An 11817-nucleotide genomic window follows, 5' to 3' on the forward strand; every position below is an offset into this window, starting at 1 on the left:
TCACTGTCTGGCTCAGCTCAGCTCCCACCTTTACCGGGAAGACTTCCCTTACTTCCCCTGGGTGAACTGTCCCTTCCTTCTTGGGCTAAACTATCACAGTCTTCACATTTTATAGCACTTGACTGTTCTGTTATTTCCCTCTCCTACTTACATGCTATATTTTAGGAGTAAAAGCTTTGTTTCTTCATTACTTTGTACCCATAACACAAAACAGCATCTGAAACATGGTTGGTGATCTGTGTTTGCTAAATGAAATCTTAAATTAATATACTAACATCTCAAATTACTTGATATTAGCTGCCTTCGTTATGTAAACATCTATATCTAATTTAGCTTCTAGGAGCCAAAAGTGATCAGTGTTGATGGATGTTTTGAGAGGGAATCAGTAACTTGTTTTTTTCTCAACATGTGTACTGCATTTATTTTTGCTTATGGCATTCTAGCAGAATGCATGAAATTGTACTAGATGTCTATTTGAAACAGCAGTGGAATGAAAAAGTGGGGCAAAAAGAAAGCAAGAGTGAAAGCTAAAACGAGGTTGAAGAAAAGTAGAAAAATTTGGGGCCAGAAACAAGAAAGGCGAACCACACCTTTTTTGGCTCCCAAAGACCCTTTATGGGAATGATGTTGCTGAAAGAAAAGGTCATCTCAGGAAGAATGACTCTTAACTTTCAAAAGTCAAAAATGGCTCATAATAGCAAACTTGAAATTTAATATAATAATCTTGGAAGAAATTTATGTAATTACGAGTGAAACCATTGATTTGATGTGTCTAAAAACCCACGAAGCAAAACATTTTTTCTGTGATTATCTTTTTTGATCTAATTTCCTTTTTTTCACCTACAATAATAATCATCAAGATGTAATTTAAAAAGGATCATTACTGTTCCTATGCATGAAATAGGTCAACTGAGGGTTTATTTCATATCTATAATTCTAAAACAGTGTTTTAAGGATAGCAGCTAGCAGATAAATAAATCTAAAGTTACCTCACAAGTGAGGACACTATGTCCACTGCGTCTTCATCTAACCAGTCACTCAATTCACCGCAAGTGTCCTGAACCCTACCCTAGTCTGTGAGTGTTCTAGAAGAGAACACGGGGTTTGCTCTCAAAGGGTTTCTTTCTCTGCATCCCCACAGCACATTTCCAATAGATTTCCTGAGCACTGATTCATCCCACCTCGACTTACTGTGTGTGTGTGTGTATGTTTTTTCATAAACATCTCTCTTCACTAAACTGAAAGTTTCTTGGTGACACAGAAGAGATCATATTCATCTCTGAATCCGGATGCACCTAAAAGGTAGTATCTTCAACATAAGGGTTTGATAGATTCTTGCTGAATTAATTTGAAAAAAATTAACCTAATTACTCTCTGTCATCATTTAAGATTATGGAGTATCAAGTATCTTAATCAGGCAACAAATCGATATACTTGAAGTTTGTATTAACCCAACACAAGTGGCCTTGACAGATGCTTTTGGAGCCACAAACTGACCAAACAACAACAACAAAATGACAAACAAACAAAAATGCAGCCCATTTCTCCTTCCTAACCTGTTTGTGGACTATGATGTATTATCACTGTCCTATTATGTGATACCGTCCTCCAACTGCTTGTCTTCAATAAAACTTCTCAGTTTACTCCATGATATGATACAAATAAAACAACAGAAATGTAGATTTTTCTTTTTTCTTGGTTCCAGACAGTGTGAGGTCTTTTTATCCCACCTTCAGAAAGCCAATCCAAAGTCCCCTTTTAATCAAAGGGGAAACTGTCACTGAAGAAATAAAAAGGATTGACAATACGAGAACCTCAAAAAGACTTAACACCTGGGACTTCAAGGATTCAATCAGGAAATATTACATGACCTTAGTAATTCGGAGGAGAGGCGGGGCAGGCAACACGAATTCAGCTACAACCTGAAGATTTCACTTATGCTACAAAGTCAAATACCAGATGTTATCTGGGCAATAAGGATTACTAAAGACAACATAAATTTAGAGGGTTTGTCCATGTGCCAACTATGCAGATTACAGATGTATTCATAAAACATCTTCCATCATCAGAGATAGAGGTTTCTCATGCATACAGTCTTTACTGAAATAACATCTACTATCGCAGCTCCTGCTCATGGCGTGTACGGCATGATAGGCAATCATTTTGAAACCTCAGAGGCTTACTCCCCTTCTCAAATCTAACCCTTAGTTTCCAAGCTGGCAGAGCACCCGATGCAAAGCTATACAAGGCCACCATTTCTCAATCACCTGAAGCCCTTCTTTTACACAAGAATTCTCTTCAACATCTGCCTGATATCCTTGATCTCTTCCGTAAAAGCCAGCTCTGGGCTGGGAACTGGACTAGGCTTAAAGCCTGTCACTAGGGACTGACTGCAGTTCAAAACTCTCTCAAGGACAGCCTAATTTTGTAGTGGATACATTTTGGAAGCTGCTTGGGCCTGTGGCATCTGTTATACGTCTGTATACTTGACTAAAAAACACTGTTTTGTTGGTCTGGACAGCCTGACACTGACAGCCTGAATACAGATTTTATTCATTGGTCCTCTCAGCATCTCAAATCTCTCTTACTCTTGCCTATTCTTCAAACATAAATGGAAAACAGCCTACCTAGAACACAGGCTATCCAGTGACCATTCTAAAGGGACTATGATGATAGTTGAGTAACTTGTAACTTGTGGTAGTTATAAGGCCTTGGGCAATGAACAAAGATTACAAAATTTTTACTTATGAAGGCATAGTGTCTATGCAAAACAATATCAGCAAAAAGCTTGTTTTCTGAATAGTCTCAACATAGAGTGATCCTCTAATGCTTTCTTTAGAACTTTTAAAATGTTTTCCATCTACTGAGATGAAAGTATTTTCCCCAATATTAGAAACAGGGCTTGTTCTTAAAAGTATACCTTCTGCACACTACCAGATGGCAGATAATAATGCTAAATTAGAATGGGCTTGATAACATCAGTAAAAATGGTCTTGATATAGGTGTTGTGTTTATATAATATTTGTGACTATAAAAAAGACCAGCTGTCCCTCACAGGGAAGTTTCTGCCCCCAAATTTAGGGCAATCACTAAATGACCTAATGGAATAAATAGCCAAATGAGCTTGGGTTTGTATTTCCACTGATGCAAATTGTCTCAAGGATGACACAATTTGTCTTTTGATCAGGAGTAAAAATCCCTGGCATTTCTGTTAGTTTTCCAAAAGTTTAAGAATTGTTTGTAGATAAAACTAGAAATTTCTGTTCTTATCAAATATCTATACATATGCCCTATTAGATCCATAATTAATTTTAATAATAGGCCATAACACTGCCTTTTGGGGGGGCACAAGACTGGGCTCTTATTCCATTTTAACTGACATTTTATATATGATTTTCCATTTAAACAAAATTGATTGAGAACAGAGGTAAAGTTCAGGAGTGGTAATCTTGGCTCTTTACAATGGCTAAGAGTTACTGAACTCTTCCCCTGTGCCCCACACTGTTCTAAACACTTAACATGAATTAACTGCTTTAATCCTCACAACAAATTCCCAGCTGTGTGACCTTGGGCATGTTACTTAGCCTTTTAAGCCTCCATTCCATTTCCAGAGGAAGAAAGGAGGCTTAGAAGGTTAAGTAATTTGCAGAATTCACTCAGCTAGTAAAGGCAGAGCTGGGGCCTGATCTCAGCAGGCTGCCACCAGGGCTAGTACTCTTCACCACTGCCCCATGACTGCTTTTGGTATCCTCAGAGATCACAAACTAGGTACAGAAATAGATGCTCCGAAAGGTATCTTGTAAGCACTCATATTCACATTCTTACTTGTTCTATGAGATTCTTCTACAATTGAAATGCACAAATGATCTTAAATAAGAAAGGCATGAATTCTTTTCTATGTTACCACCCTAATCTCTGAGATTTAAGTTTTCAACCTAGGTGGCCTATAAACTTCTTTGAAAGGCAATCCAAAGCTTGTAACAACTTTCACAATGGCTTCTAAAAGAAGGTTCTGAAGACTTAATGATCTTGAAAACATTTCTGTGTTTATAGCAAATGTATGATGAAAAAAAAAAAAAGATGATAAATTTCAAATTAAATGAACACCATACATCAAATCCCCTTTGTGACTAAAGAAATTAGGCACAAGTTGACTGAAGATGGAAAGCCATATTTCGGAGATAGTTTCAGAAAAACAACAAATATAGATATATCCCATTCTAAAGGAATGATTAAAAAGGAATCTTCAAAGACAATTTGGTATCATTGAAATTCTGCACCATGCTCCAGCCTGCCTAATTCATGTCTTTTTCAGAGGAGTGAGAGAGGCAGAGCAAGTTACTTGAGTAAGGCTTATGTTTATGAAAAACACATGGGCTTTCAGAGCCAATAACCTGGACTTGAATCCCAGTTCTGCAGTTTTCAAGGAATGTAGTTTGAAAGTTATGTACTCACAAGCCTCAGTTTCTGCATCTGCTAAAATGGAATAACTACCTCCTTCTGAGGTTATTGTGAAGGTTATAGGTAATGTGTATAACATGCTTGGCACATGATAGTTTCTCAACAAATTGTAGCTAAAAATTACAAGAACAATACTTAAAAAAAAAAAAAATTACTGCCAACAGCAGAGATGGTGGAAGTGTGATGATTAAGACCATGGGCCTGGAGTCAGAACAGCTCAGTTTTTACCTTGCTTTCCTTTCAATAAAAATTCACATCTTATTGAAAAAATTTTTTCTTAGTTGATCTCTTTTCTCTCATAACATATCATCTTCATGGCTTTACTTTGACATCTGAGGCTCTTCATTTGAGCAACTTAACTTCTCTCTGCACCAGTTACCTCAGCTGTAAAGTGGGGCTAATTGTAGTATCTACCTCATATGCTGTGGTGAGAATGAGTTCATCCATGTGGAACTTAGAATCATGTCTGATCCCAACAGATTATAAGAATTGAATAAATACTATCTGTTGCTTCTGCCGTTATTTTAGTCATTGTGTGAATGACTCTAAAACCAGGACCAACCACCTGGATAAAAACTACCCACCCATAACATTGGTTAACAAATTGACAATGAAAGAGCATGAAAACTCCTGAGGATGGCAAAACAGCATTTTAGACTAATGGCTGCAATAATATAACATGAGAAGTTATCTCAGGGGCAAAATCAAAATCAAAATTAGGTTGCAGATTACAAAATTGCGTGACTACTTAACTGATGATCCTACTAGGGATCCAGGGCTTCCAAAGAGCTTCACTGTAAAAGGAGTCCGTGAATGTCACTTTTAAAACTTTAAGCCAAAAAAAAACCAAACAAAAAAACCATACAGAAAACCAAAAAATGGTGAAGAGTGAGGCACAGGGAATACATGTTGCCTCCCTCACTTCCTCACGGCATGTTATTTCCCCAACCCCAAAGCCATGTCTTACCGTATTTCTAAATCCTTTTTGCAAAAAGGTCACTAAAGCAGCACTAATCCCACTGTGTCACTTCCCAACATACTACTAAAACAATTCAGCCACCTAGCAAATGTAATAAAGAAGGACTGTTGTACCCATAAACCATCCAAGAAAATGATACCCAACTAGAGCATTCCAGTTTGCAAAGATAACATATAATCCTGCTGCTCCGGGTGTGGCTCTATGGAGAGGGATGGAGAAGCTGGTATACAGAGAGCTGTCTCTAACATCTCATGGATGAGGGTGATGACATCTGAACTAGGGTGACAAACAGGGCTCCTCTAATTGCTGTCTGTACTCAGAGCCCTCTAAAGAACCCACTTCCTTGCACAGGGCCAAAAAATGGGACAATTCGGTAGAGATCCTGTGGGTCTCCAGGAAAAGCAGCAGGGATGAACTTGAAAGAGCCCATTTTATAGTACAGGATGAAGAACAAGAGGCATGTTTTAATAGTCTTGTGTGGCTGCAGCTCGCTCAAGAACAGTAACTTCAGCAGCCACTTCATTATATTTCTACTGTAAATGACACAGGCCTGAGCCAAGTCTGCACCAAAACACCCTCCAGAATTCAGTCGGAGTTAGGTCATCTGCAGTCTATTGACAACTGCTGAACTTAAAACCCCTAACAAGGCATCTCAGCAACAGTATATGTCCTGCCACTAATGACACTCTTTTTTCCATGAATAATGAGTAAGAACATCATCTCCGTTGCCAGGTACACAACATAAACAAAATTCAACACAAAGGCCTTGGTATGGTGAGTTTGTCCATTTGCAACAAAGGAATTCTGCAACGTGTGAGCCAAGTTCTAGTGGAGGGTGGGACGCTGTTGTAACAAATAATGTGAACATATGTTATCAGAATCTAATAAATCAGCTTTTGGTTGTTGTGGAACAGAGGCCATGCAATGGGATAGATAGAGATGAGAGAAAGCTCCAAATGAGTTCATTTCTTTATTTTACAATCTGTCTTATAACACAAAGCTGATGATTTCTGTAATGAACTGAGATCTTCATGAAAGGAACCTTAAGAGATTTCAGATCCCAAAGGTTAAATCTTTTGGGTTAAATCTTTGGTTAAATTGGTTAAATCTTTTTTTTTAAATCTTGAAGTACCAGGTTGAGTACAGGTAGGCACTGGGGATGCAAACACTGAAACCTTGCTGGCACTAATGGCTACAGGGTGGCATTTGGAAAAGTGCTTGGTCACCTGAACCCAAATGAATGGGACTTGGTTCCTTTTGTACCAAAGACCCTTAGTGTATGAGCATTTTGCCTATAAGGTAGTCTCACAACTTATGATGAGATTCCAGCACGTAGACAGAAAACAAAAGAGAGTTATGTGAAGGCCAATTAGTCTTTATTTACTATAAATGCACCACAAATACTTTTCTCTTTTTCTAAAATCAGTTTCATGCTAGGTAGAATATATCTTATTACTCAGGGTGCTCATGTTTTCACAGGCCAAGAGATGCCATCACCGGCTGAGGGCTTTTAGTTTCCATCATCAGTGTGAGCAAGAATTAATAACAAAACAAAAACAGTCTCATAATGCCTAAGTTCCTCCAACTTTAGGGGGTAAAAACTCCAACTTATTTCAAAGATTACTTATGAAGAATTGTGTATCAAACATAAGACTTAAAAAGTACATTTTGTTCCATATGTTTAATAAACTCCTGGAAATTTTGACCTGCATAATTTTTTAAATGCACTAAAGACGCTGACTAAAGAAAGAATATTTTATAAAGTATAAAATGATCATGTAATATAAGAAATCACTCCCTAACATCCATTTTATAAGCAAACATGTTTATTTTGGAGAAAGAGTCCATAAAATAAGGCAGAACAGTATGAAATTCTGCAAAGACTTCTGCAGCTAGGTCATGGCAAGTAATTATGTGAATAATTTTTGTTCAATTAATCAAACAGTGATTCACAGACAATGGCACTATAAGCAGAAGAGTTTTCAAATATCTAGGATGTGTCAGCTTATTTTTATGGTTTATTAAGAATAGGCAAAATGAAATAAGCTCATGGGTAAGAAACCAGAGTGGCAAAGGGACTTCAAAGTATCTCACGTGAAGAAACGGAGTCATTCCACTAATGAGGAGACCTGGAATGAAGGGGACATGATTTTATCTTCAAATGTTTACTAAGCTGTCACAAAGGCTGTAGCAAGGGCTACTAGCTGTTCAAAATTGCTTCAAAGGATCAACATGAGCAACAGGTAGTGGTCACGGTCAATGTGGGGTCATAGCAGGAGCTCAGCGCTGTCCCAACAGGGTATGTGCTACCTGCAGAGGTTCTGAGTGCTTCCTGACCATGGAGGTGATAAGGCAGAACAAGCATATCTCTTGTTGACAGGGAAAGTGTGAAGGGAACCTGAGGGGAGAGAAGGAGAGGAATGTGGCGCTGGCCACTCAGCATTTCTGGTCTCCACTAACCATTAAATTCTAAGATTCTATAAAATGCCATCATAAAACTGTAGGTGAAAAATCTCTAAGAGAATAGTTATCTAAGTGCTGTGTTATTTGAAAAGATCCTTCCAATCTAATCACTGAAATATATCAGAAAGAGAGGAATGCTCAAGTAGGTAAAAACGCCCACGGACTCACCATCATACTTTGCTAAGACTGCCTGGACGTCAGCGTACGCCTGCAGTTCCAGAAGCGCCTCTAAGAGGTTTTCATGGATGTTGAACATGCTCAGCAAGGGGAACTCCTTCATTAACTAGGAAAGAAGAAACCAAGGAACGATTAATATATACTTCTCATTTTTAAAAGTATAACTAATACTGAATTACAATATGTCTATGTAATATGAAAGTATAATATAATTTTTAGAAGTATAGTTAATACTGAATTATAAGCATTCACACCAATTATTATTTTGTAAAGCATTAAATGCTTAATTTTTCTCCTGCTATTTTGAAAAAATGGCGATTTTGAATTTGTCAGAATCTAAGGTGGGAACCTCCAAAAGAGAGGGGGTTTCATAAAAACTGAGGAAGATAATTAGAGGTAGTGCTCAGTGATGTGAAAATACAACAGAGGCCAAATAAAGAGAAGGTTGACGACTACCTCTCAGGTGTTAACAGTTAAACTTCATCGAGAGTGGTTTAGATGGAGCCACAGAATAGAAGGCTAAGCAAGCAGGCACTACTCTTTTGAGCAGCCTCCTGACAAAGTTAAGGAGAAAACGCAGAACAATAATGAAGGTGATATGAATAGAGAAAATAATGTAGGTAGTGACGAGGAGTGGTAGTAAAGGAAGTGGATGTTCAGGAGTCCTACCTGGTGACCTCTATAAAACAGGTGAAGATCATTTTCTGGGATGAGGGAATAGGTAGCAGGGAGGGAATTTGAAGATGGAGGTGAAAGCGTAGAATAGCCACAAAGGGGAGAACTGCTGAGGGAAATAATCAAGGATTACTAAGGCTGCCTTGAGGGCCTAACAAATTAGACACCATGAATTTACATAGCATACAATTGGCACCACTGTCAAGTTTTAGCTGACAGCAGCCCAAGTTCAGTAGCAAAGACATCAAATGATTGGATTGAGCCTGGGCAGATTGAAGGAGATTCAGTGAAAAGTCAGGTAGCAAGAGAGTTGACAAGAATCATTAAAGAATGATTAAAGGAACGATCTAAAAGTTCTGGACAGGATTGGGAGGAAGAGAGGTCTAAAGAGAGTTAAAAAATATAATACTGAATTTCATAGGAAAGCAAAGAGAAAGAAGAAAGGACCAAGATTTCAGAGTAAAATCTTGTCTCAGAGAAAGGTAAATCTCATCTTAAGGAGAAGATAACTAGGTTCTTTATGAAGCAAAATTATATACGTATATAACATGTACATTATATATATGTATATTCTATATTACATATAAAATATCTATATATCCTCTATTTAATCTCTTACATGGATAACTGTTTTCTATTATAACACAATAACCTCTAAAAAATAACTTTCTTTGACATCAACATTTTTAAAGCGACTGTGCTGAGAGAAATAATACTCAAAAATAGGCTAATTTGCCATTAAGCAGGAAACCAGTGGATACAATGCATAGACTACCCATTTTTTCTTACATTAGAAACATTTGCCATATTGTTTTTATTTTAAGCCAAGAATCATTTAGCATATCTCTAAAAATAATTTTCTGCAGCCCCAAAGAGCATCACATTACCAACAAAAAACACCTATCAAAATGATTCAAATGTGTTCAATAAGACTGTCTGAATCCCCTAGAGACAGCCTGTAGTATTTTCATTGCTAGTAAAGGAAGTGAATAAGACCACACCACACATTGCTGATGTTCTGTAATCAATAAAAGTATTTCTTGTTCTGGTTCACTTTGATTCTGGTTGACATCACCCTTTGATTTTTTTCTCTTTCTAATTAGAGCTTGTTAGAATTAAATCTCTCCTCAGTTAGCATTTGGCAACACAATAAAGATGTTCACTAAACTGCAACATTTAAACATTTACCATTTTTGACCAATTCTCTAGGTAAAGGTCAAACTTCAAGGACACAAGTCATATTTTGTAATTTTAAAACTGCAATCCCAAATATTAGTATGCTGAAGCTTAAAAACTGAGGAGTCTTATTAAAGTCCAATGAGGCTGTGTGAGCAAACATGTGGTCTTGGCTTGTTTACACGGAACTCGACGACGGAACTCGAAGATGCTAGGAGTCCAGCAGCACTGCTTTCATTGGAAGCTTGAACAAAGATACCGTGCCCAAAAAAATAATCACCAATAAAAGGATTTTAAATATGGCAAACAGCAAATGTTGGAGAGGTAATCAAAGTCATATGAGAATTTGGAAATCTAGCTTTCCCTGTTTAATATAAACAAGAAGAAAAAGTGAACCTTCTGCTGCCCCATCTCACTCTGCTCTAACCTTGTCCTCTCTAGCTCTTCACAGAAAACTGTGTCAGAAAAAAGCCATGAACATTCTATTCCTTCAGCTCCCTTCACTCCATACTATACAGCTACAATCTGTAGCTGTATAGTATGGAGTGAAGGGAGCTGAAGCTTCCAGCTCCACAATTCCTCTGAATCTGCTCATCTCACATTTACAGGTGACTTAAATTGCTCTCATGGAACCCTCCACAGTCCTTTTCTCGCTTGACCTCTGCAACATTTAACAGTTTGATGACTTTTTCCTTGAAATTGTTGGCTCTCCTGGCTTCCTTGATGCCATTCTCTTCTGGTTATCTTCACACTTATCTCCTAGCTCCTTCTCTGGTTTCCCAAAGAAGTCTTACTACTTGCTACTTCTCTGCTACTTAGGAGTAAGTAGTCTCCCTGGTTATGTCCCAAGTACTCGTCTCATAAACACCCTGCTCTCTAGGACTACTTTTGTGGGGATGGCTTCCCCATCCTCACATCCCGCTCTGACCTCTCTCCTAAGCTATTATATTAGATCAATTTATAAACTATCTCCCTGACAGTTTTATCTGATACACCTAATCCTGGGCTCATAAATTCCTCCTCCCCAATCGAACCCTTCGAACCTGTTCTTCCCCTCTGGTATTTTCTATCTTGGAGAAGAGAACCATTAACCCCTGTTATCCTCTTTGCACTACCCACTACAGCCACCTTAGAGGTCCCTAAATCTCTGAAGTATTGTGTAAAAATTGACGATTGCTTCCTTCATGTTCGAGGAAAGCTCTGATGTAAATAAACAATAAACAAGCAAACGTGATGGTAAGAATCATTACCATCTCCTCTTTTCTCTGCCCTTACTGCCAATATCTTAGTTTATGCCCTCATATTTGGCCTAAATTGCTCAAATAGGATCTTTCCTCTGCTTGCCTCTGGATTACCTCTTTCCAATCCACCCTTCACACTGCTGTCATAACAGCTTTTCAAATATACACACTTGAGTCCATCACACCCCTGCTTAAAAGGCAACTACTGACATAGCTGGACCTCTCCCAAGGAAATAGGCAGATGTGAACACAAATTTACAAACAAAGCTGCTTATCATAGCATTATTTATAATAGTGAAAAATGCAAGCAAATTAAAATTTAACCCATTATGAAGTTTTTAAGTGTAAGATACAGTCATCTTTGGGACTATTACATGTAGTCATTTGTAGTTAAATTCTAAAATAATTCTTAATGGCATGGCCTGAGAAATGCTGATATACAAAGTTACATTAGAAAAAGCAGTATGCAAACTATATTTTGCAAATAAGATCATGCTTTTCTTCTGTATCTATGCATAGAAATGCACTTGGTAAAAAAGGAACCAAATGTTTTAATAGTAGTTATTTCTGGTGAGATTAAAGGCGAGTTTTCTTTCTTTCTCCCTATTTTCTATATGTTCTAATATTTTTAAAGGAATATATATG

The 11817-nt window shown here is 37.6% G+C and overlaps 1 protein-coding gene across 3 annotated transcripts in view; it reads right to left on the minus strand.

The window, feature by feature from the left end:
* Positions 1-11817, minus strand: part of ST7 (suppression of tumorigenicity 7) — a 242395-nt gene that overhangs the window by 45863 nt on the left and 184715 nt on the right. For all 3 annotated transcript variants that reach the window (XM_006910581.3, XM_006910582.2, XM_025045941.1), the window contains one exon: positions 8072-8186. In XM_006910581.3, the coding sequence (XP_006910643.1) occupies positions 8072-8186 (115 nt within the window). The remainder of the gene's footprint in view (positions 1-8071; positions 8187-11817) is intronic.

This window comes from Pteropus alecto, unplaced genomic scaffold (genome assembly GCF_000325575.1).
Source record: "Pteropus alecto unplaced genomic scaffold, ASM32557v1 scaffold22, whole genome shotgun sequence".
Classification (NCBI taxonomy): domain Eukaryota; kingdom Metazoa; phylum Chordata; class Mammalia; order Chiroptera; family Pteropodidae; genus Pteropus; species Pteropus alecto.